The 26443-nt window shown below is 34.1% G+C and overlaps 1 protein-coding gene across 1 annotated transcript in view; it reads left to right on the top strand.

The window, feature by feature from the left end:
* The window catches only part of LOC140437817 (myosin-VIIa-like), a 29546-nt gene extending 4667 nt beyond the window's left edge, over positions 1 to 24879 (top strand). Inside the window, exons 2-23 of the mRNA XM_072527579.1 lie at positions 2817 to 3077; positions 4428 to 4612; positions 5499 to 5845; positions 7114 to 7238; positions 7668 to 8403; positions 9479 to 9708; positions 9868 to 10176; positions 10287 to 10621; positions 10739 to 10925; positions 11024 to 11267; positions 15241 to 15311; positions 15447 to 15679; positions 15925 to 16240; positions 17378 to 17557; positions 18571 to 19015; positions 19146 to 19436; positions 19871 to 20410; positions 21063 to 21292; positions 21529 to 21835; positions 22585 to 22799; positions 23730 to 24011; positions 24628 to 24879. Coding sequence (XP_072383680.1) covers positions 2817 to 3077; positions 4428 to 4612; positions 5499 to 5845; positions 7114 to 7238; positions 7668 to 8403; positions 9479 to 9708; positions 9868 to 10176; positions 10287 to 10621; positions 10739 to 10925; positions 11024 to 11267; positions 15241 to 15311; positions 15447 to 15679; positions 15925 to 16240; positions 17378 to 17557; positions 18571 to 19015; positions 19146 to 19436; positions 19871 to 20410; positions 21063 to 21292; positions 21529 to 21835; positions 22585 to 22799; positions 23730 to 24011; positions 24628 to 24813 — 6255 coding nt within the window. The 3' untranslated portion in view covers positions 24814 to 24879. The remainder of the gene's footprint in view (positions 1 to 2816; positions 3078 to 4427; positions 4613 to 5498; positions 5846 to 7113; positions 7239 to 7667; positions 8404 to 9478; positions 9709 to 9867; positions 10177 to 10286; positions 10622 to 10738; positions 10926 to 11023; positions 11268 to 15240; positions 15312 to 15446; positions 15680 to 15924; positions 16241 to 17377; positions 17558 to 18570; positions 19016 to 19145; positions 19437 to 19870; positions 20411 to 21062; positions 21293 to 21528; positions 21836 to 22584; positions 22800 to 23729; positions 24012 to 24627) is intronic.
* The last annotated feature ends 1564 nt before the right edge of the window (positions 24880 to 26443 follow it).

The raw sequence follows: 26443 nt of genomic DNA, 5'->3' as shown, positions 1-26443 counted from the left end.
AAACTAACATAAAGCTTTAAATTATTTTGTTTATTAAATCTTATCTTAACATTACAGCAACCAATATTTTTGTTAATTTTACAAAAAAATTAATCGTATTATTAATTCTACTAATATGTAATTAATATTATTAATTAAACGTGTCGTTTCAACAACAATATGTGGACTCAGTAGATTGAAATGTCAGTTAATAGTTCAGATTTATTTCCTAGGTGGCGTAGTTACCCTACCGGACAAACAGTGTGACTTGTCGTCCTAGCTATTTATATAGATAGATACGAAAAGATAATAGGCTAATCAATAATCTAGACATTATTTTATGCAAATCTATGATTGTGAAACCAGAAAATGTTTTTAAATACGTAAACTATTTGAATAAGTATATTTATTTGTCAACAAGCCACACATTATTCTATGCATTCTAAAGTGATTTATAAACGATAATTTTATAAATAAGGATAAGATTTTGGTAATCCACTCAAATCGATTACAGTTATAAAAAAAAAGCAATATGAATTTCAATTCGCTTTTGCTAAATGATTTAATGCTTCAAATATCTAAGATAGCATCTTAACAAAAGATTTATAATTGGCGATTAAAATAATATGAGTTCATTGGTAATATTTTTAGATATTTGTTGATTGCACTTTATATTATGTTTACGATAGAACATTTTAATACAGAAAAATAAGGTAAAATAAGGTCTATATTTGCTTTCGTATCTTTGATCCCTTCTACAATTGTATCGTTCATATTTAGAACCTCGTTCTTCTGTTCTTTAGAACAGAATGCCCACGTGCTGATCCCAAGCCCAGAGAAAAGAGAAGGGTTGATGAGCCAGGTTAGCATCCTACCCATTTTAAAAGAAAACGAGTCTTAAAGAACCGATATAAAGCCTCGGAACAAGACGAAACCTAAGATGACGAACCACGCAAAGAAAAAGAAAGCGAGAAGATTTCATTCTAATAAGAACATAATCAAATAGGAGATATGTATATATCTCCAGGAGATTTCCATGTATACAATCTTCTTTTTAGTAGTTTAAAAAGTGTATTAGCTATTACAAATTCTTCCATCTGGCAGATTTGTATTAAACGGTCACCACGTTCATTTCTATTTCCTAAACCATATTCACCCACATATCCATCCCCTCTTCCCTAGCCAACTTTGGCATTGAAGTCGCCCATTACTATTGTAGTGTGATGTTTCTTCATTGACTTTAAGACTTGTTCCAAATCGTGCTAAAATAGTTAGATATGGTCTTCATCTTTACCTGCCGTCGGAGCATAAACTTGAATAAAATGTACCTACTATACCTCTCTTAGACTGAAGTTGTAATAATAAGATCGGATTAAGGAGTAAAACTGATTACAGAGTAGTTGATCTTTTTTGCAACTAAGATAACATAGAATTCTACCTGAATAATACATGGTTCCGTTATTTGTAATTTGTTTGCCTGAACCTGGCCTCTGTACATCACTTATACCTAGAACATCAATTTGGAAGTTTTCCATTTCAACTAGTAAGTTCGCTAATTTACCACTTGCTATAGACTTATGACATTCCAGGTGTCTATTTTTAATGTCTGAAATGCACAGGGATTTCTCTGGTTTACGACCTGAGAGGTCCTGTGGTCCACAGCTATTCCTCCTCTGAAGGATCTTGGATTTCGTGGTCCATAATCACAATCAGTAAGTTTGTTTACTCTTTTTGTCATTTGCTATTCATGACTCTACTAGGGGTACTCTATGAGTCTGTAGTGCAGTGATTCCCCGTGGCCTTCTAAATGATTCTATTCAGAAAAAAAATCGGTTGCCTGTAAAGTCGGTTTTACGGGCGAAGATTTTACGTGACAACGTCTTTTTCTCGGTAGAATATTTATTGATATGAATATTATTAAATTGCACAATAGGAACAAGGAATTGAATGAAAATAAGAATTGCACAAATTTTAACTATAGAAATATATTTTGTTTACTAAAACATTGTACATGTAAACTTAAACTTAACTAATTTCTATTTGAGTGATTTTGTTGAGGATAGGACGATGATAGGAGAAATATGAAATGAAAGGAAGTGTTTCTGCTGTAATGTGTCTTGAACGCCAAGAACGCTCGAGAAAGACAGAGACACAAGCACGCACCGATTCAACGCGCCTAATTCTCTAGTGCTGCGCGCGCAGCGGACCGATCATGTTTGAGTGGGAGAGAGACGCAAGGTATTCGCCGGTCCGGCGGGCCTCTCTCTCGTTCGGTGACTCACTGTAACAGACGTGAGCGGGCGTTACACTTTTTCATGAATGACTCCGAGCCACAACCTAATTTAAGACGTTGTCACGTCAAAAGAAGAAAAAGGCCTCGTTATTTTATTCCTAGTAATATTCGTTATGGTTAAAGAAACCAAAAACATGGCTCTCGCTTCTAGGTACAGGGTTCGGCTTAAATGGTCAGAGGGTGGGAAGAATTTTCGAAAGAAATACAAATTTCAACATGAAATTGAAAAAATATAAATCATATAGAAAAAAACATAATTTGATAGAAGATAATGATGATAAGTTATCAGTAAACCCTTGTTGCTAATTAAATTATTGAATGTGGTAGACGTTTTTATATTTCATTAGGAATAGAAATGGGTATCTTCCGGAACTTTTCTAACATATATTTAAGTAATTAGTATGGCCGTGGGTTACACTAAAAACTCATCTTGACAGCATATTTTATCATGATAATCAAAAGTATCTTTCTCTAGATTTACCGAACCTTGTTAATTATGTAAATTTAGTATGTTGAATAAACTAAAAACGTTGTAATATTTCAGGGTGAGTACATATGGGCAACACCAGTAACAAATGGAGAGTTCGACATCCCTATCGGAGGTAAAATCGTGGGTGTGGAAGCCAGTAGGGTTAGAATTCTGGACGATGATGGGAAAGAAAGTTACATTTCCAATCAGCAGGTTCGGCAGTCCATGCATGTGTCGTCCATTAAAGGAGTTGAAGACATGATCAATTTGGGAGATCTACAGGAGTATGCAATTTTGAGGAATTTACACAAGAGATACAGGGAGAAGCTGATATATGTAAGTACTCTTTAAGATACATATATTAATTTTTGATTTTTCTTCTTTCTTTATTTTCATATTTATTTTTTTCTTTATTTTTTATATCAATTTGTCAATACATTTGTCGATTTTTTGCAGCAAGAATGAATTACCCGATAGTCTACCAATTATTTTTCCATCTATACTCCCATTGAGTATTACCTGTGATATAAAGTGTCTGGTACCTGTCATTGTATACTCTAAATATTTATGTTTTCTCTTTTTTATGATTCGTGTCAATAGCAAAAAAATAGGAAAATCTTCAACAAATACAGAAAGATTCCAGGACCGACGTATTGCATCTGCTGTTAAAAGAAATAAGGAAAGTTAAAAAATAAAGCAAATAGAAGAAATAAGAAAAGAAATGATACTGGAATTCCTAGATCATCAGCATAGAGGTTCAAAGATTCCGAAAAAAAAAGTCTAACTCTGAAAAATGATATTGAGGTGTTTAAAAACGAAAACAAGAGATTCCAAGATAAGCTAGAATAAGCATAGAATAGACTATAAATGAGTGTAAAAATCTTATAAAGAGAATAATGACATAGTTCAACAATGGACCCTAACACATTAAGTCAAGCAATATGCGTTTTTTCCAATAAACTTTTACAGATACAAGTAACAGTGAAGAACGTAGTTAAACTAGGAGGAAATACGTGCCTAATAGAACTTGAAAATATGGTTCAGAAAAATATCAATTTATGGAAAGATCTAGAATTGGAAAAACAGCATTCAAAATCTAGAAACTGCGTTAAACCAATTATAAAAAATCAGACGTCTTAAGGAATTAAATTCGGCAAAGGAAAAGGTAAAGAACAAATAAGGAAAAATGACCAAAGGAAGTTAAGAAGGAAGATAAGAAATTTAGGAGGTACATACAATGAAGCAACTCTAAATGCCTTTCAAAAGAATTAAGTAAATGTTTTGTTTGCTTTTGTTTAAAAAGCTTTTGCTAGAAGATGTAAACTTTTACATATTTCGTATACCACAAATAACAGAAAACAATATGAATTAAATTGTTTTGCTTTATAGCCATCAAAGTAGATGGTACCTTTGTACGCTTAACATTTGAGTGGAAAAAAGTTAGGAGAGAATTGTTGATCTTTGTGTTTGATTTTGTATTCAGCCTCCGCGTCTGATGAGGTCATGGGAGGCCGAAATGATGTCATAACGCAGTGTTGTTTACACACACACACACACACACATATATATATATATATATATATATATATATATATATATATATACGTACCGAATTGGTCTTTTGTCGTTTTCTACGATATTTTTGGTTCATTTCACTTAAAAAACTTACAATAATGTTGTTTTTAGACTTACACGGGAGCCATGTTGGTAGCAATAAATCCTTATGAAATTTTGCCGATATATACAAACGCCGTCATCAATAGTTATCGAGACAAACGGATGGAAGATATGCCTCCCCACATCTTTGCAGTAGGAGACAACAGTTATAGCAATATGATAAGCACCAAAAGGGACCAATGTATAGTAATCAGGTAAGTAAATATGTATTAGGGAAGGAAATAAGAGCTAATATTTTTCACGATTCCAATAAACAATCAACTAGGATGTGATAGCAGTTCTTCCGTGATCTCATTAAAAACAAAACATCGGGTCACCCATAAAATTTAAATTTTGAAGACTTAGTAGGTAGAGAATTTAAAAACTTCTCACCATCACTCTTACTTACTTGGTACTGTTACTTATCTTCATTCACGTAAATAATATATGAAAATTCGGAGGGACAGATCAATTTTTGATCAAGAGAAAGAAACCTTCAATCTCAGGACAGGCAAGTTACTTTTGTAATTCACAAAGAATCTACGTTCCTGTATTTGGCTGTATACCATATATTAAAAAATTAATTAAAATCCTTTGTAAAAGGTATATATTTAAAAACCCAAACGGGCTGTGTTAGACAAAACGTTTTCGGAATACATCATTACATCATCGGTGTCTAGGAGTACATGAATGTAGCCACTAAATATACGGGTAAAAACCCGTTAACAAATAATTAGTTACATTTGTTCGACATTATATCTTATAAATACTTATGATGTTAAAGTTACCGTTGGATTAGGTAACATGGCGACATATGACTCCACGTTGAAGTTGCAAGTCCTGAGACGGTATATATACCTTTTACAAAGGATTTTAATTAACTTTTGTAATGTTCGAACGCAGTTTTTTGGTAATTGTTAAAAATATATTAAATTGGCGACAAAATCAAACACCTAAAATCTTGAGAGGTAAAAATATTCATTTAAAGTCCCTTGAAAATACAATTTAAGTATATCTCCGAATTTTCTATAATATTTACAGGAATATAAATGTTACCGGTGGGAATCGTTTCAAATTGTCACCCTTTACCTTTATTTTTAGTGGGGAAAGTGGTGCAGGAAAAACAGAGAGTACCAAACTGATCCTTCAATACCTAGCTTCAACAAGTGCTCAACACAACTGGATAGAACAGCAGATCTTGGAGGCACATCCCATTCTAGAAGCCTTTGGAAACGCCAAAACTGTCAGGAACGATAATTCCTCACGTTTCGGGAAATACATCGACATAAAATTCAACAAAACGGGAGGCATAGAAGGTGCTGTCATCATTCAGTATCTTTTGGAGAAGAGTCGGCTGATATCCCAAGCCGAAGGTGAAAGGAACTATCATATATTTTATAGTATGTTAGCGGGAATGACAAAGGAGAAGAAGAAACGTCTAGAATTGGGTGAGTTATGTCAATACCGATCTATACAGAGATATAACGCATCTGACCCCATATTTTTGTTATTACTTTAGTTTCGGTTTCACCGAAAATACTCTCAACTTATTTAATTTAAATGGGACACCCTGTATATTTTGCAGATTAAAAGAAAAACTTGTTATTCCTTTTTCTTCTTCCTTCTTGTATGAAGGTTTTAAAGCCTGTTTCTTCATCAATATTAGCCTCCTAAATTGTTTAAATTATCACACCATCTTTTTCTTGGTCTGCCAATACTTCTTCGTCCATTTGGTGACTTATCGCGTGCTATTCGTACTATCCTATCCTCTACAATTCTACTAATGTGTTCGTTCCACTCCTGTTTCCGTTTTGTCACCCATCCATTTATGTCTTCCATATTGCATGCTTTTCTTATGTTTTCGCTTCTCTCCCTATCCAACAGACTTTTCCCTGATATTCGTCGAAGTATTTTGATCTCTGTTGTTTCTAGTAGTCGTCTCGGTTTAGATGTGTCAGGTCTTTTCTCCGTCGTGTATGTTAATATACGTCTAATTGCTGCTTTATAGATTCTTGTTTTTGTGTCTTGTCTTAGGTGTTTGTTCTTCCAGATTGTGTCATTAAGAGATCCCGCCGCTTTACTTTCTTTTAAGCTTTTTTGTCGTACTTGTTCTTCAACACTTGCGTAACTAGTTATATATATTCCCAGATATATATATATATATATATATATATTCCCAGTATTTGATTATGGAAGTAGATGTTTTCGATGGTTTGCATACTATTGATCGCTATGTTTCTTTCATACAGTAGGTGTAGGACGTCTTCGACTTGAATGCGATCGAAAGCCTTTGTCAGATCTATAAAACATAGATATGCTGTTTTATTGTACTCGATTGCCTTTTCTGTGATTTGTCTTAGTACAAATACGGCATCTACACAGGATCTTCCGAATCTGAATCCTTGTTGTTCATCTGATAAAGTTGTTAGTTTATTGATTTTGTTGGTTAGGGCTTTTGTGGTAAGCCTAAGTGCGGTGTTCAGTAGATTTATACCTATAATTGTTGGGGTCTTCTTTATCTCCTTTCTTAAACATTGTTATCATTATGCTGTTTCCTAATTCCTAATTCTTATACACCAAATTTTCTAAAAGAAAATTGTTAAAACGAGAAATGAATCACTTTATAGGTGGTCTTAACAGTTTTAAGCTTTTTGCTTCAATATTTCATTATTCGATTTAGTTTGATATATTCTGTTTTATATAATTTTCTTTATAGGTAACGCCGAATCATACGAATATTTGAGACTAGGAAAAACATTTACATGCGAAGGTAGAAACGAAGAAAAGGAATGGTCCGATATAACGGCTGCTTTTAAAGTACTTAATTTTACAGAGAAGGAGGTAAGTTTGTTGAAAATTATTTTTGCTATAGATCAAACACTCGTGTTGTTTATATTTTTTCTCTAATTTTCTTCTAATTTTTCTCTTTCTTTTTATCTGTCCATCATTCAGTTCCGTACATCATAACAATCATACATTAAACTGCCATAAGCTGGTCTTACGGCAGTTTTATAAAATTTTCCTTGTATAGAACAGCAGTTTCTGTTCTAAATCCCTTTCGTTCTAATTTCTCTAATTAATTTATAATATCTTAGGAATGCGAACGCTCTAAACATTGAATCAATTAAAATGAAAATTAAATTTTTAGTATTGATTGTTGCAATGGCAATTTCTCTTTTTTCTTACATAAGTCCTTAATATAGGACATTAATTTCGTGTCCATTTTGGAACTTATAAGTAAAAATGTCGTAGTAGTTATATTTTTTCTAGGTTGAAGACGTTTTACAATTACTAGCAGCTATATTACATCTGGGGAACCTGAAATTCAAAAGCGGCCAGTCAGCTCATTCAGAAAGTTCAGAGCTAGCGGATGCGGCTACAGGAGAACGAATAGCCAGGCTACTAAGTGTTAATAAATTTGATCTGGGAGAATCGTTAACTAAAAGGACTATTTACGCACAAGGAGAGCAAATTGCTTCAACACTAACCAAAGAACAAGCTTCAGATTCACGGCATGCCTTTGTTAAAGGCATATATGGACAGATGTTCATTTTCATCGTAGAGAAAATTAACAGTGTGATTTCCAATACTAAAGGGCCAAATAAAAGCAGTATCGGTGTACTAGATATCTTTGGTTTCGAGAATTTTACTATCAACAGCTTCGAGCAAACTTGTATCAATTATGCCAATGAAAACTTGCAGCAATTCTTTGTTCAACACATCTTCAAACTCGAGCAGGAATACTACAAAAAAGAGGGAATTAGGTGGGATAACATCACGTTTACTGACAACCAGTGTATTTTGGATATGATGGCCGTGAAACCAATGAGTATTTTTTCTCTCATAGACGAGGAATCCAAATTTCCTAAAGGTACGGATTTTTCGCTGTTAGCCAAGCTGCACAAACAACATGGCAGTAATGTCAGCTACTGCAAACCAAAAAGTGAAATGACGCCGGCGTTTGGTATAAAACATTTTGCGGGAGAAGTTTTTTATGATGTAGAAGGTAAGACGTTTTATATTACGTACATATTTTTTCTAGGAAGCCATTTATTATTAGCCACAAAAATTCTAAATATTCTCCCGGATAAACCTCGTCAAAATTAGATTGTACATAAAAAAAGAAAATAATTTTAAAATCTAAAGGTTCTTCGAAATTTGTACAACAAGGATTAAGTTTCAAGACCATTGGTACCTACCGTATACATGACATACTTTATCCAACAAATTTCAGTTTTATTTAAAAATTTCTTTTCTTAGCACATATAAATAAATACAAAAATTATTTTGAGAACTCGAGATATTAACAGAAAATGTACTAATTTTTTTTATCATAATATTAAACACAGCCGAGAAAAAGTTGCCCCGGAAAAGTTCAAAATTGCCCACCTATTTTAAATTCACTGTACGTCAATAGGACTAGACAGCAGTGCTTAGCTTTTATCCTAAAAAAAACTACAAAAACGTGTTGAAATTTCTTACCTTACTACCAGCGTTACACTTCAGCGTTGATTGAATAACCCAATTGGGTTATTCAATCAACGACTTCAGTCAGGCAGGTTAGATCACACTGGCCTTAATTTCCGCATGTTTCTTTTGCGCGCGTAAAGGTCTGTGGTACTTTGCTATGTTGCCAAGTATTTTTTACAAAAAATATTATAACCTTCACAGTGGGCAAAGTTGAAGCCACTGGGCAAAGTAGGCCATGTTTATGGTATAATTTTAACAATTTTTTATAATTTTTCATTTCCTCCCTTCAATATACTCTTTATTTATCGATATATCTAACTTTGAAAAGCAGTGGGTACTTCAAGCTATCTTCATTCATCTTTTAAAATTCATTCTAACTGGATAGTGATGACTATTAATGTGCTCCAGGGTTGCTTTAGTAGATTTTATGTATTTTTAAAGAGTTGTGGTCAAGCAAAATGAAGGTAATTTGATACCAGACAATTCTACCTTCTCCGTCCGTAAGTGATTTCCAAGTGTGTGTGTGTGTGTGTGTGTGTGTGTGTGTGTAGCCTTCTAGGATGTCTGCTGATGTATATACTTACGTGATTAATAAAATCTATCATTTTCAGGATTTCTGGAGAAAAACAGGGACTCCTTCAGCCAAGACTTGAGAAACCTTTTACTCAGTTCGCAGAATCCGATGTTCAAAGATCTATTTAAAAACGAACAAGATAATAAACTCAAGAAGACACTCTCGTCTCAATTTAGAACTTCTTTAGACTCGTTGATGAAAACTTTGGAAACTTGCCATCCGTTTTTCGTAAGATGCATTAAGCCGAATCATCACAAGAAGCCTCAAGTAAGTTTGTTTATTATAGGATGGTGTTTTTCGCCTAAGATTTAAGTCCCATTCATGATCTTTGTTTTTTTATTTCCCTGAATTATTACTAGTGCTTTTTCTTTATCATTTTTGTAGTACAAAGTATTAATTTTCACTATAATCTCACTTATATTTTAGGATTTCGATAAAGTACTTTGTACTAGGCAACTCCGTTATTCTGGCATGATGGACACCGCAAAAATACGTCAAGCCGGATACCCTATCCGCTACAGTTACATAGAATTCGTCGACCGGTTTCGATATTTAGGCAAAAACATAAAACCGTCTACAAAAGGCGACTGCAAAAATTCGGCGGAAAAGATTCTGTCGGAAGTTTTCAAAGAAGAAAAACTTTACCAGTTAGGTAATACCAAAGTTTTCCTCAAACAACACGAGCACGACCATTTGGAGCATCAACGAACTCTTGTTTTGGATAATTCAGTAAAGGTGAGTAATTACAGCAGTTATTATATGCTATATATAAAAGCTAAGCGTTGAAGAGAACTGATAAACATATAAAAGCGAGAGGATCCAATGAATCAACTCAATTTTTTTAGATCCTTCAACGAGCAATTCGTGGATGGGTCCATAGACGACGATTCCTTAAAATGAAGAAAGCTGCGTTAGTCATTCAAAAGTACTTTAGAGCTAGAGGTTACCGAAAGAAATTCTTGATCATGCGTAACGGATATAAGAGATTGCAAGCTTGTATAGCTTCTAGGCAACTGACGTTTGCTTATGTTAGAGTCAAGAAAAATATCACTACCATTCAGGCTAGATGTAGAGGATTTTTGTCTAGGGATAAGAGCAAAATGGGTAAGATATACGCTATTGTGAAACAGAGAAGGATAGATGAGAAGATATTGCAGAAACAAGGAGTGAAAGAATATAAGTAAGTCTTTTTTGTTATATAAATTATATTTACATATAATATATATATATATATATATATATATATATATATATATAATATTAACAATATTACAGCATGAGTACATTCATATTTCAGATACGAAGCTGAAGCTAAGATGAAAATGCAACTTGCTCAACTCGACAGCGATTACGCTGCTAAACTTAAGGCTGAAGAGGAGATGCAACAAAAACTCAGAAGAGAAAAAGAGGCAAAAGAAAAGGAAGATGGTGATACGATTGAAGATGCGTTTAAATTTTTGGAACAGGTTCATGACAAAAAGGAGGCAAGTATCGTTGTTGATTTTATCTTTTTCTTATTGTCTTCTATTATATATCTTATATCTTATTATAGTGACACTTATTTATAATGTTTAACTCGTAGATAATGACTCCTACTCTTGAAACTGAAAAACAGATACACGTTGATTTCAACGAGTATAGCTTTAGCAAATACGCTGCGACCTATTTTTCGAGTTCAGTCAACTACCAATTCTCCAAGAAACCACTCAAGGAGTCTTTGCATTACCTTCCCACTCCCGACGATGTTATTGCCGCTCAAGCCATATGGTTGACCATTCTCAGGTTTATGGGAGATTACCCTGAGCCCAAATATGATTCCATTAAAGGTGAGATGAAATTTGTATACTCGATTTGGAATTTCATGTTAGCACAGTTTTTATAACACACTATTAAGATGGTTTTTAAACAAAAAGCAAAAAAAATCCCAATTTTTTCTTAAAATGCTTTGTACATTTTCTTATTATTTCATACTATTCTGTCAAAATGTTTTCTTTCTTATTGGTTTGTATTCTAGTCTGATTTTGTGTATTTTTTGGTAGACTTTTCTTGTCTCTTCTGATTATCTTAGTTCCTGTACTTTTCGAAGTTACTTCAATAACTGGCGCTTTTTGTCTTTGTAACTTACCACTCGAGAAGTTGGAAATAGCAGGACAATTCTCTGACTTTCCGTGTAGGAGATGTGTATCTAGCCGACTGTGACTGTCTGAAGACATAGAGAATACAAGAATACCGTTATAACAGTGTATTGATACCAATTCATACATGGAAGGTTTGACGAATTCTTCTCCTTTCTCCGTTTATTTATATATTCGGCATCTCAATTCACCAAAGCCGTAGCAAAACTCTTTCGAAACGTTTCGGTGATCGTCGTTATAAAAATATTTTGTTTCTTAGGCCTATTATGTTGATTTTCATCATCGTCATCATCCAGCCTTCATTTATCATACATGGCCTGTCCAGTTCCATTTCAGTTCCGCCATGCGTTCCATAACATCAACAGTAAGGGAGACCGGAGTTTGTTGACTTATTTTTTCAATAATTAATTTTTACTAATTTATTTTTTGCATCCTGTTAAATTCAAGTATGTCAGCTGATTCTATACTCCTAGAGGTATTGTACATACATTTTCTCTTTCTTCGAATACTCCGTAGAAAAAAGTTTCAAGCAAATTTTGACTGCTTTGCAGAATAAGTCAACTAGCCCCGGGTACGGGTTTAGTTGACTAACGGCCTGAGGTTAGTTGAATCAATATTTTTTTAATGATATCATAAGGGTTATAATAGTGACACGATCCAAAAACAAATACAGACTCAATTTTTCATATTTATTTTGACCATTGACATTATTAAGAAAATGTAACAATTAAAAACGAAACTCACAAATCATTATCTGAATCATAATTGATGCACGTGAAAAAAGTGATATTACTCTTTTTCGTCCACTTGATGTGAGCTGATCTGCTGCAATGTCAGTCATCACCTCTAGTGCTGTTTCGATAGGGTTCTTTACATACTAAGCACTCAGTATTACCCTGGATGTAGACGTAATCGGGCTTTCTTCCGGGAAAATAGCAGTTTGTCTCTTCTTCCGTAATTTTCTCAAATTTTGTCGAAGGCCTGCTTTTGAAAAGGGCTTTACTTTTTCAGTGGAAGGCAATATCGAACTTGCAGGTTCTATTTTTGTCGATGCGACTGTGTTTGCAGACAAATTGTCGTTGACATCTGGGAAATATTTCTATTGTTTTCGCTAGCACTTCTTTCTTCACTTGATGGTGTAGCCCTGTCTGTCACATATGATGGCAAAAAGTTACTTACTGTGAAGGTACCCTCATTATCCTTATGAGGATTGTTCACGATCCAGTTGTTCATAGTTGAATAGCAGTATTTTTTTAGTGGACCGTAAATACTCCTATCTGAGGCTGCAATTCATGCGAGCAGTGCAGAGGTAAAAATAAAACTGTTACTCCGTTTTCCTTACAATATCTAACGCCTCGATAGAAAAGTAGAATTCATGGTTGTCGAGCAGCAAAGGTATAGGACGCTCCTTCCTATCCGTCAAGCATCTTGTGTGAAACAAATTTCACAAAATGTTGTTTCATCCATTATGATAGATTGCTGATGCTTCAGAAATTTGGAGAAACATATGCAATATAACAACTGCAAATGGTTTCCAAATGCCACGATATAAGTATAAACTTAATCATTGCCAACTTAGTTCACAAATTCTGAAATTTGATTACATGATGGGGTTTGTCGACTAAGTCAACAGACCCCGACACGGTTTAGTCGACAAGCCCCATACGTCACTCTGTCATTCCGAGTGCCGTATTATACACATACGTTAACGTAGATACAGATAAATCACGTCAAATCATGGTCAATGTATGTAACTTCTCAAAAATATTCAGTGAAATTTGTGACGAACGATTTTATAGATCTTAATACGAAAATGTTGAGAACCAAAGTAATTACTTACCAAGGATGATTCTAGATTTCTCGTTTTCACCTACACAAAACACAAGCGACTATAACAGCGATATTGTAAAATGGAGGCGTAAAAGTGGGCTGTTCAGATATCGTGTCTATAGGCGACATAAGTAACATTAAAGGAACTAGAGGCAATTAGTCAACTAACCCCTTTAGTCAACTAGCCCCGGTCTGCCGTACTCGTCCTTCTTCGCAGATCTTCGTTTTTTTTTCGGTCCCGCAACGTCACTCCCAGCATAGACCGTTCCATTAGTCTCTGTGCAACTCTTAATTTCAAAGCCGTAGTCTTGGTTAGAGTCATAGTTTCCGCCCTATAGGTCATGACCGGTAATACGCATTGGTCAAATACTTTTCTTTTGAGGCCAATTGGTATGTTGGCCCTAAATATATCTCGCAGTTTTCCAAAGGCTACCCACGCTTAAGTTATTCGTCTTTGGATTTCGCATATTTGGTTATCCCTGCTGATTCCTAGTGCTACATATGGTCCATCTTGCTTTTTGCTTTATGGCATGGAAACGTGGACTTTGAAAAAAAACATCTATCAACAAACTTGAAGCATTTGAAATGTGGTCATTGAGAAGAATGATGCGCATACCTTGGGTGGATAGAGTTCGAAACGATGACGTCCTTAAGAGAGCCGGCGTGGAAAGAGAACTCTTTGAATTAATTAAAAAACGCAAGATTGGTTACCTTGGGCACATATTGAGAGGAGCAAAATATGAAATACCACAGTTAATCCTACAAGGGAAGATCGAAGGTAGGAGAGGAGCCGGCCGCAAACAATTATCCTGGTTAAGGAATATTAAAGAATGGACAGGAATACACAATACAGGCGAGCTGTGTCACGCCGCCAAGAACAGAATTCTAGTAATGAGATAGTCGCCTACGCACTTTGGTGTATGGCATGTTAAGAAGAAGAAGCTGATTCCTATTTCATGACCCAGATACGTATATTTCTCTACCAGTTCTACCACTTTGAGTTAAATGGTGTTTGGGAACCATATTTGTCATAAACTTAGTTTTGGTCAAGTTCATTCTGAGGTCCACCTTCGAACATACATTCCAATTCATTTAACATTATCTGTGGCTTCTCCAAAATTATCTGTGATAAGGACAATGTCATCTGCGAAACGGAGATTGTTAATCTTTTCGCCGTCTGTTGTTACTCCTCTGCGGTCCCCATTGACCGTCTTAAAGGTATACTCTAATGCCGTTATGAATAATTTCGGTGACAATGTATCTCCTTGCCTTATCCCACGTTTTATTTTTATTGGTCAGCAGTCATAGTGCCATTTTTGTAAATATTGTAAATAAGTTCACTATACCTACGGTCAATTCTGCTGTCATTTATTGCTTATGAAAATCTATGAAAGTGAGGACAAGAGGTTTGTTGTGTTCTATAGATTTTTCAATGAGTGTCTTTATTCTATGGACGTGATTATCGGTACCATAATTTGAACGGATTCCTGCCTGCTCTATCCGTTGGTAGAAATCTAATTTTTTCTTCAATCTTGATGTTACTAACCTAGTGAAGAGCTTGTATATGTTGATTTTAGTCCATCTGATTTATCGTATGGAGATTATTTTTATTTTATGTTCAGTCCATTCAAATTCTTGAATAATATATACAAGAGTAGGTGATCTTAATTTGCTTTCACGGTTAATAATTTTATAATTGAAGGATGATCATTTCAGCGGAATCCCTTTTTCATTTGGCAGTTATCTAACTTTATGTTAAATATTTGTTATAGGCACTTAATAAAATGAATTATTATTGTAAGTAGTAAGAGATATGTACTTTTATCTGTTTTAGGCAACGAATCAATAATGAACGTTGTATCAGAGACATTAAGTAGGAGTTTTACGAACAGAAAAGAATACCAGGTAAGTACTTTACACACATGTGCCACAACCATAGACATATAATAAACTGTTTTGTGTCAGTTTTCTCTGTCGTACTGAAGAAACACGACATATGTCTATGACCAGATCCAAACTTTTCGTTACCTAACTTTCTAGGAAATCCTTGTCGACGAAAGGAAATATGCGTCGATGAAAAAATCCGAACGACAGAAATTACTTCACTTGACTTTGAAGAAAAAATCCAAGCTTCTTGATGACGTGCGGAAGGGTCTGGTTGAGGATAGTTTTGCAACTGATCGTTACGATGAATGGTTAAACAAAAGGCGGACGAATAACCTTGAAAAGTTGCATTTCATTATTGCGCATGGTATTTTGCGTCCTGAGCTGAGGTAAGACAATAATTTTTTTTATTTCGTTCATGCGCTTTCAAATGATACTGTTGTATGCCGAATTGGTGACATAGTCGAAGATGTAGAGCATCAGCTTCTTGAAAAGTTGCGTGACAAATTCTCCAAAAATTTGATATCGATATAAAACCAGATTGTTACTTTACGAATACTTGTTCATTCCCTTTCAATTTTAAGTTCACCTTATTTTTAGTATAATAATATTTGTTTAATTCTTTAACGCATAGGGACGAAATCTTCGCGATGATCTGCAAACAACTTACCAACAACTACATCAAATCCTCTTACGCTAGAGGTTGGATACTCCTGTCGCTTTGCATCGGTTGCTTTGTGCCTTCAGAAAGGTTCACCAAATATCTACGAGTCTTTATCAGATCTGGTCCTCCTGGATATGCGCCATACTGCGAAGGAAGACTAAACAGAACCTTCCAAAATGGCTGCAGGTATCACCCTCCCAGCTGGTTGGAGCTCATGGCTACCAAAAACAAGGAACCTATAAATTTGGAAGTGGAACTTATGGATGGAACTAGTCATAAAGTTGAGGTAAAGGGTAGTACACAATTTTAATAGATTATTTCTTGTTACAAAGTTATCGTAATTTTTTTCTATTATTAGCCAGTAGCGCACCTAGAATTTGCTTCTGGGGGGGGGGGCTTTTGGTTGGTCACCAAAATTTTTTTTATGATGTTACCTCCATTTTAAGTCCTTAAAATGTGTGAGTAACAGTGTCGGAATAGGGTCCTGGGGGGGGGGGTTAACCAAAAAACCCCCCTGGGTGCGCCACTGTATTAGCGTATTTTCTGGAACGTAAAAAAAATGAAACATTAGCAGTAAAATCTTATTATTGTAAGTTAAAAATCTCTTGTTTTATTTATTATTTCTGCAAATGCGATTAAAACAATACCAAAGTTTTTTTACCGACTTTCCGCTACTTTTCGGCAACTTAATTATTACTTTTAGGTAAAAATGGTTACTGGGTGTTATATAACGTTTAGTTAGGGGGAGGGGGTTCAAAAATCTTCAAAAATTACGTTACGTAATACCTGAATGCTCACATAGTTGAATATGAAGAAGAACTATCGATAAACATCAAGAAGACTAAATTTGGGAGGATATCAAACACCCAAAATAATTATGAAAGCTTGATAATTAACGGTAATACTTAGAACGAGTAGAAAATACAAATATATTGACACAATGGTTATTCACACAAACGATTACTCCAACGAAATAAAAGTTCGAATAGAAAAAACACGAACAGGCTTCAATAAAATAAGGAATGTATTTTGTAAAAGAGAACTGAAACTAAATTTGTGAGGTTCGTCTCTCTTACTGGAACTCGACCGGGTGTTAATTCACCATTATTTACGAATGAAAATCACAGCTATTCCTCGTTGCACTTTAATCTACGATTCTAATGCATCGACATTGTGGTAGGTCGAATTTATTTCTAAATTTAAATTATGTTACGAGCTACTAATTAATTTAAGGGTTTTGTTGCCCTGGCGCTACACTAGCAAGATGCTATATTATCTTAACTCTTCCACTCACGGGATAAAAACGTGTACTCTTCAGTTGTTTTCAATATTAAAAACATATTTCCATATTGCAAGTTTGATCAAAATATTTGTTGAAGACTCTTCTAATATTTTAGAAGTAATTCTTTTATTTAATTTATAGGCTGATTCAGCTTCTACTGCTGAGGAGATTTTGTCCCAAATTGCAACTGCACTGAAACTGAAGGACACTTTTGGATTCTCCATATACGTATCTCTTGACAAGATGGTAATGTCATTGGGTAGCGAAAAAGACCACGTTATGGACGCCATATCACAATGTGAACAATACGTCAAAGTACAGGTAAGTAATTCTTGAGTAGTGCATTATCATAGTGATCAATAAACTCATAAAATAAGAAGAACAAAGATTGAAGGAAGGCGTTACAGCCTTTGTAACATATCGACAAATCGACATATCTTTGTAACATATCGACAACACTTTCTTAATACTGCTCTATATATATTCTATCTCAACAAAGATAGTCCAGCTCTGTCATATTTTTCCTTTATCATATCTACTTAACTCGCAAAAAATCATCGAAATTTTCGTTAAATGTCCAATTTTTTACCTCATAAATCTATCAAGTTTATTACCTCGATTCGTGGCCACAAAACAAGTAATGTGAGCCAACCCTTGGACACCCAAATCATATTCGCATTAGAAGATTTTGACAGCCCGTCGTAAAATATTTTTTTCTTTTAAATACGTTACTGTAAGTCATGAATCACACACCTGTATTTTTTTATCGTTCTATTTTTACTAAAAGGTTTCTTAATACTTAGTCGATTATAAAAAAATGTTTTATTGTTTAAAAGGCAATAAAAAATATCGTTAAAAAGACCGTTGAAAAGTTCGTTTAGACCGTTACTACGATTCCCTATAAATTGCCACTTCTTAGTAGTAACAATACGCTGTCCAGTCAGAAGTCTGACAATATATATTCTCTCTCGCGATTTATTCACTCACGAGACTCTTACGTCTGAATCACATACATTCTCATTCTCTCTATATAGTCCTAAGTCCGGACAGCTCATTACGCGTTTCGTAAAATTTCGCTTTCACTGCCTATTATCGTGTAAAGTGGTCACATTTTAAACTTAGTAAATTTAACACAAATTGAAAAATAAAAGTATTTACTACATCGAATTTTTACCTGCTATTAAGACGATTGCAGACTAGTAGGCCTCTCATTAGTTTTAGTTTCTTAATAGTAATTTAGGTTGGAGAAAAATTGCTTATTGATTAATGCTGATCATATTATAATATTAATAACCATCTTACTTGGTGTATATAATAAAAAAACTTATCTCTAGGGACAACAAGAAAGAAACGCCTCATGGCATTTAATACTCCGCAAAGAAATATTTACACCCTGGCATAATCCAGTTGAAGATTCTATGGCCACAAATTTGATCTACCACCAAATCGTCCGCGGCGTCAAATTCGGCGAATATCGGTGTCCCAAAGAAGGTGATGTAGCTGTCTTGATGGCCATTCAGTATTACGTAGAGAACGGAGCTCAAATCAACCAGAAAGTTCTGCATTCGAGGATAGGAGAGTATTTGCCTACATATTTGGTGAAGAGAGGCCAAAACGACTTAAGCAATTGGGAGAACAAAATCGTGTCTGCGTTTATTAATTTAGCGTGTGTTAAGCAAAAACAACCTTCAATCAAAGCTAAGGAGACTATGGTTAAATATGCTCAAATGACGTGGCCCATATTGTTCTCCAAATTCTTTGAAGCTGTTCAGACTTCCGGTAAGTATTTTTTGAATTGATCAAAGGTACGATATTATAATTTAACCTTACTATATCTCAGGCTATAGAGAAAATTAAAATTAGAGAAAATCTCATATCATGATTTTGGTCATAATATTTTTAATTCTAGGACCTTCATTACCCAAGAACAAAATGATCATAGCGGTCAACAGTGCCGGTATATTCATGATCGACGACGAAGAACAGATCCATATGGAGCTCACCTTTGCCGACGTTTCCTTCGTCACTTACGAGAAGACTGATCAGCTAACATTTATCCTAAATACAGTAGCTCGAGAAGAATACGCTTTCCATACATTAGACGCACAATCCCTTAGTAATTTGCTACAATACATTTTGGACGGATTAAAGAAGAGATCAGTGTATTGTGTAGTTACTGCTGACTACTCACATTCAGTAGGTGAGTGTACATTTCACTAATTTATTGATTGCATTTACAGTTCCAAAATAATTGAGTTTGTACAAAGATTTTGCATAAAATATATTTTGTTTGTATTTGTAAACATCTTATACAGGTTTTTGAAGGTTCTAAAAGATATGGGATAACTGATGACAAATCCTTAAAGCTAAAAAAGCAGCCCTTTTTTTAACGGTTTTTTGAATAACAATTTTGATAAAATGTTTTCAAATGCAAATCTTCAAATAAAGGTTAAGGGTTACCGTCAAGGCCATAAACCATTGCCGTACGGATGTAGTAGAAACGAATAAGTTTTTTTTTTTAGGAGTTATGTATTAATTTGTTTAGTTACATATTACATAGAGTATCAAGTATTACATACAGTATCAAAACAATACATTATATATTACTAATAGCAACTGCTGTTCTTTTTTCAGGAGCAGAATCATTCCTATCTCTTCGCAAAGGAGATTTAATAGTACTAGGAAACGGCCAAACTGGTGAAACATTAATGACAGCCTCCTGGGGATACGGAGAATGTAACGGAAAATCCGGCGATTTCCCCACAGAAAACGTCTATATTCTTCCAACATTGCAACCGCCTCCTGCAGATATACTCGCATGCTTTAAGAAAGACGGCGTTGTGACAGAAAGAAAACCAGAAACTGTAGTCACGACAGCGCAAAGGATTAAATTGTACACGTTGTCTAACTACGCCGAAGAAAACTTCAGAGCTGGCAAATCTGTGTCACATAATAAACCGACTATATTAATGGCTGCTAGACGAACTTCCAGGGAAGAAGTATGGAAATATTCCAACGAGCCCATTTATCAACCACTTCTGAAGAGGCTGCTGGCAGACGACGAAGCTAGCAAAGAGGCCTGCAATATCTTTACTGCAATTTTGAAATACATGGGAGACTTACCGGCGCCGAAAGCAAAATATAGCAATGAATACACAAATCAAATATTTGAAGGTATGTATAATTGGACAGGGTTTATAGTAATACTGTTTGGAAAAGTATTTAGTATTTATTTACACATTTTGATTTAATATATTTAATACTGCATTATAATACGATCTTATTTAATTTTATATTCTAATTACTTATTTACTTTAATAAGTTAACATTATATTCTTTTAAATTCTCATTTTCAAACTAGCTTACACATATGTCATCTGTTTTCAAGTTCAAAGAAATACACTCATTGCTAATTACCTCGAAAGCACAGAAAACGGTTTAAAATATCAAATACTGTAAAATATCTTTAGTTCCTCGATACAAGCTTGAAATGCTCATAGCATGCTGGTATATCCAATCTAATAAATAACGTTTCCGCTTTTGCTATACGCTACTTAGTTTCCATCCGAAGATCACACTGGCTGTTGACGTTACTACCATGATATGTATACGTCTGTTTCAAATCCAGAATTATACATCATTCTGTATATTGGGCTTCCATGAATGTTCGTGTAGACCAATAATTTCCTTGGTTTAATCCATCCAGAGTGTGGGATATCTTCTTGTTGGTCGTTTATTATTGACTATATCAGTTTTTCTCCTCAATCATCTATTTTTCCTCAGCGGATTAATTTATGTGTTATTAATGTTTTTATTTTTTTTATAGGTCCTCTAAAGAACGAGTTGTTGAAAGATGAAGTCTACTGCCAAATTATGAAACAACTGACGTTCAATAGACTCTCCCTAAGTGAAGAAAGAGGTTGGGAATTGATGTACCTCATAACAGGATTATATTTACCCAGCGATAAACTTTACGGAGAATTGCAGAAATTCCTTAAATCCAGAACTCATCCATTTGTGGAACACTGTTTAGAGAGGTTGCAGAAAACACAGAAGGTAACAATTTTGCATTAGGGGAAGTGGTTTGTTAAGTTTTTCTTCTTTTTACATATATCACAATAGTTTGTGACACTTTGAAAACAAATCCTTTTTTTATCCACTATTCAATGTCTGTAATACGTTTTGGACTGACTCGTCTTTACACGATTTTATCAGTAGAAAAATGAAACAAATTTTTATCTGCGATTAGTTCTTTTGGATCCCTTAATAATGTTGAACTCAATATTTTACAGGTGGGATCAAGGAAGTATCCACCATACACTATAGAAGTAGAGGCAATCCAACACAAGAGCATGGAGATATTCCACAAAGTCTACTTCCCAGACGACACCGACGAAGCGTTCAAGATTGATTCCTCGACGCGTGCAGTGGACTTGTGCAAACATATTGGAACTAGGTTGGAACTGAAATCTACCGACGGTTTTAGTTTATTCGTAGCTATCGCAGACAGAGTTTTCTCAGTTCCACAAGACCAGTTCTTCTACGATTTCTTGAGCGAGCTGATCAATTGGTATAAGCAAACCAAACCTAGCTGGGGAAGTAAGTTGACTATACGTTTTATCTGATAGCTAGTCTGCTTATCAATTAAACACGTATTGAACTGTTGATTGTATGTTTAAGAGGTTTCGACAATAAAATAATGGGAGTTAAGTTATGAAAGTTAAGTCAATACCAAGTTAGAAAGGAATCGAAAGTAGAAGGTGAGCTCACTTTATTTGACCCCTGCCCTAACCCACCCGAAGCCACACCGTACAAAAAAAGCGAGAAAAACGTTGGAAATGTGTAGAAAAAACGATCGCTTTTTAGTGCTTTTTAATATGTTGCAAAAGCGATAAAAACCGTTGTAAAAGCTTTAAAAAAAGATCGCTTTTTAATGTCTTTTTAATGTGTTTCAAAAACGTTAAACAATGCTGAAAATACCTTAGAAAAACGATCGCTTCTTAGTGCTTTTGTATTCTGGTGGATTTGGGATTCAGGCGGGTAGCTTCAGGAAGATTCATCGGGTCAAAGATCAAAGTGTGCTAAAGTGGCTTACCTTCTACTATCGAATAATAACGTTGGTCCAGAAGTCATTTTCAACTTCCTTTACTCGATGTTTTATTTGTTACTATATTTGTTACTATAATAAATGGATTATGTAAAGCAAGAAAAGAAATATTAAAAACGAGCAATGTAATATTTTTCCAAAATGGAGGAAATTATACAAAACAAACTTTGCAGTTTAGCATGCTGATTCTACTCACCATCACTTGCTGTATATTTACTACACAAGCTTTTTTGTGTTCCAGGTGCTACTCAAATACAGGCCCAATACCAAGTCTTCTTCATGAAGAAAGTATGGGTGGGTACTTACCCGGAAAAAGACCACTACGCAGACCAGATCTTCCACTACCATCAAGAACTTCCGAAGTATCTTAAAGGGTACCACAAATGCAGCAAGCAAGATGCCATAAAATTGGCCAGTTTGATTTTAAAGGCAAGATTTGAAAACAATGCGTCTGAGGTAAGAAAAAATCTGGGGATTAACTGTTCTTTCAACCATTTTTTGTAATTTTCTGCACTCATGTCATTACGATAATTTCTCGACTTGGCACTTGATGTAAAAACCGAAAGGGCGTTCGATATGAAACTCATTTTCCAACACCAAGTATGATAACCAACCTACTTTCTTTTGAATTGTTTTTGAACAATCCTTTACCACAATCAACTGACCAGCTGTGTCTGCATATACATAGATTTAATCAATGTATACAAATGACTTACCTTCACTTAACTGCTGTAGTATTTAATATTGTCTAAATTCTGAAGACGTAGAGAACGAATGTCATTTCTTTTTCTTTCTTTCTTTCTTTTTTTTTTCATTTAAATCCCAAATCTTTTACAATTCTGCAGAAAGAACTCACACTTCTAACTTCCAGTCTCGACTGGAGTCACTGGAGTCACGACGACTCTTTAACACTTTTTTGCAAAAGTTTCAATGATATACGATAAACTTCAGTGTCATATAAAAACAGATTAATTTCTAATGAACTGTTTGTCGTAGTCCCTCAAGTCTCTCACAGTTGCTTTTCCAATTTGAAAGTAGCTTGTACTATGCAATAGGGCTTTAATCGGATGATAACGCGGAAGATTTTTATAATAGTTTTTATGATGTAATGGACAGAATGCAGGGAAATAAAAAAACGGTAATTTTAGATATCTTAACCCATTCTATTAATATAGTAATAGCTCAGGAAAATAAGTACAAACAACATGTTACTTTTTCAAGTCCTTAACATGCATATTCCACAACTAGTCACCATAATTACCAAACCTTAACATGACTTTTTACTTATTTTCTATAGAAAATTATAATAAATTTATTGCTACTTTACATACAGGGTCAAAGGGTAGATCAATAATAATTCTTAACATATTAAATTGTTTGTTTCAGGCTAATTCCACATTACAGCATAACATTAAGGACCTCCTACCAGCAGACATTATCAAGGCAGCTAGTTCTTCGGATTGGAGAAAGAGTATATTGGCGGAATATAAATTGCTCAAGTTGACTTCTGAACAAGCAAAGACTGAGTTCTTGAATATCACCTACAAGTGGCCTACTTTTGGATCGGCCTTCTTTGAAGTCAAGCAAACCACAGAACCCACTTATCCAGATGTTATTATTATTGCTATTAACAGGAGAGGAGTTAACATTATTCATCCACAAACTAAGGTATGGGATTTGATTGTTTTTTTTTTGAGTTTAATAAATATTAGATGCGTATCAAAATTATCAGCGTTGTCCGTCTGCGTTCACGAAAAAATTCACGCTTTGTAGATCTGGATCTGAAGTTCGTTTAGCAGAAAATGGTTGATTTATGGTTGAATTAGTGCGGTCGTAAATATTATTAAATTTATCTAACTTGACCCATTGTTAAGACCTTGTACCGCAGGTAAACCATTGTTACCTGAAACCGCGCCTTTTATACTATTATCGGTTAAATCAGGATGTTTATATTCGGTACTAATTGAAATTATCCATTTACTGCTAAACAAACTTCACCAGTATCGTGTTCTGTATAAATACAAGAACCGTCAAACGGCACTGAGGTCTCAATCTGCCTACTCCTCAGTGTCGATTGACGACCGGTCTTATCCTGTGTGGCTGCTTTTTTGCATTTTTTCATATTCATTTATAATATCAAAATAAATCTGTGACAAAACAAAAGCATTTTAGTATAAAGTTATCGTTCTAGAATTCAGATGCGTTAGAATCTACTACATTCGTCTTCTGTGAATATAAAATTTAATCTGTATTTTACTAAATAAAAGGTTTTAAAAATTTTTAGGATATTTTGGCTACACACGAATACTCCGAACTGAGCAACTGGTCATCCGGAAACGCCTACTTCCACATGACCGTGGGAAATATCATGAGAAGGACGAAAATATTGTGCGAGACGTCGCAGGGGTACAAAATGGACGACCTCATTACGTCGTACACAGATTTTCTTCGACAGGAACGGATGGGGTAGACAATTGTTTAAATTTATTTATATATGTACATGAAATGTATTATTGTTAATAAATATTATATATAATTTTGGGTTTCTGTATTTCTATTTTTGGAGAATTTTTATGGTCCAAAAAGGTCCACTCTATAGTTTTAGATCCCACTGCAGGATCACTATGCTCATAACGTAGTTAATCAAACACATTTTTACATACATCTCCAATTAGAAGAATACGTTGATAATAGGTTCCCAGTAAAAAAGTTGCCGCAAATATTTTTGAGCAGGCCACTGCTCATGGCGTATATGCATGTTTTTATATCAAATTAAAACCCAAATTAAAGCCAATTTTTTCTTAATATGATGATATAAGGTTGCCTCAGAAAAAATGGTCACAAATTAAGGTTGCCAGATGTTAAAAACGCGAGGTATAAAAGGTAAAGTGATGATATTTATATAGATATTTGATATTATTCAAATTTGTTACATGTTTTGTTTTATTTAATGAATATTGTTTTTAGTAATATTATGATTCTCAAATCTTCAGTAATATTGTTTTACGTTATACCAATAATATTCATAAGTATTTATACCAACTATTTGTACATCATTTGCGCCAGTAAACTAGCTATATCTAATGTCTAATGGTTCTTACATATTGTAAGATGACTATTATGGATTATAGTATTTTTTAAATAACAATTTAATTAAAATCAACGTTTTACTCCTTTCAATGATCTTATTTTAAGTTTTAACTAATCTAGGATTAGGTATATAAGTAACAAAGGCATTTCTTTAACATGTTAACAATAACTCTCTTTTAGACATGAAGTATTTTGTCCTTTATTAAAAAAATATTTGCACGAAAGATAGATGGCGCCAGAGTATTAAGTATGCAAGTAAACAAAATAATAAAATAGTGACAAATTAATTTTGTTTATTGTATTTTGGTACGTAATTAACAACATAAAGGCAAATAAAAATATAAAACTAATAATAATTCTTAAAACAGAAATGTTTTAGCGTTGATTGATAATCCGCTCGACTTTTATAGAAGTCGGCAACCAGTATATCGTTTGTGTTCTTCATTATGTCCTTGTACCTTGTAGATATAAAATGTTTGTTTATCTTTGATATAGAATCTTAGTGTTTGTACAAATCGTCTGCTCAGCTATTTAGCTTTACTACGCCTATTGTAAACAGATTGTAAAAGTATTCTTTTTGTTATTCCGATCTATATCGATCTATTATCTTTCTACTATCTATAAATCTATATTTTCTTCTCTTTTATTTTATTTTCTCTCATCTGTTTTTGTTCTGTCTTTGTTCCACTGTCGACTGTTGTATAAATGTTGCGCTATATTGGCGATGTCAAACGAAAGAGGCGGCACGGTGCGGTAAAAATTTGAACTAGTGCACGTAGGATAACAAAACATTTTGTATTTATTTATACACACATGACATAGTTATAAACATTTTAAATATTATTAAATAAAGCACAATAAGGTAACAAAATGTTAAAAAGTATTGTTCTGCACCGCAATGCAGTAATTATCGATCGGAAAGAATAAGTATGTACTTTTTTCCTCGTGACAAAAATCTACAAGATCGTACATGACATTCCTTCGTTTTTTTTTCATAAGTACATTCTTTT

This window comes from Diabrotica undecimpunctata, chromosome 3 (assembly GCF_040954645.1).
Source record: "Diabrotica undecimpunctata isolate CICGRU chromosome 3, icDiaUnde3, whole genome shotgun sequence".
NCBI lineage: Eukaryota > Metazoa > Arthropoda > Insecta > Coleoptera > Chrysomelidae > Diabrotica > Diabrotica undecimpunctata.
The sequence above is the reverse complement of the archived record's forward strand: the minus strand, read 5'-3'. Positions and strand labels throughout refer to the sequence as shown.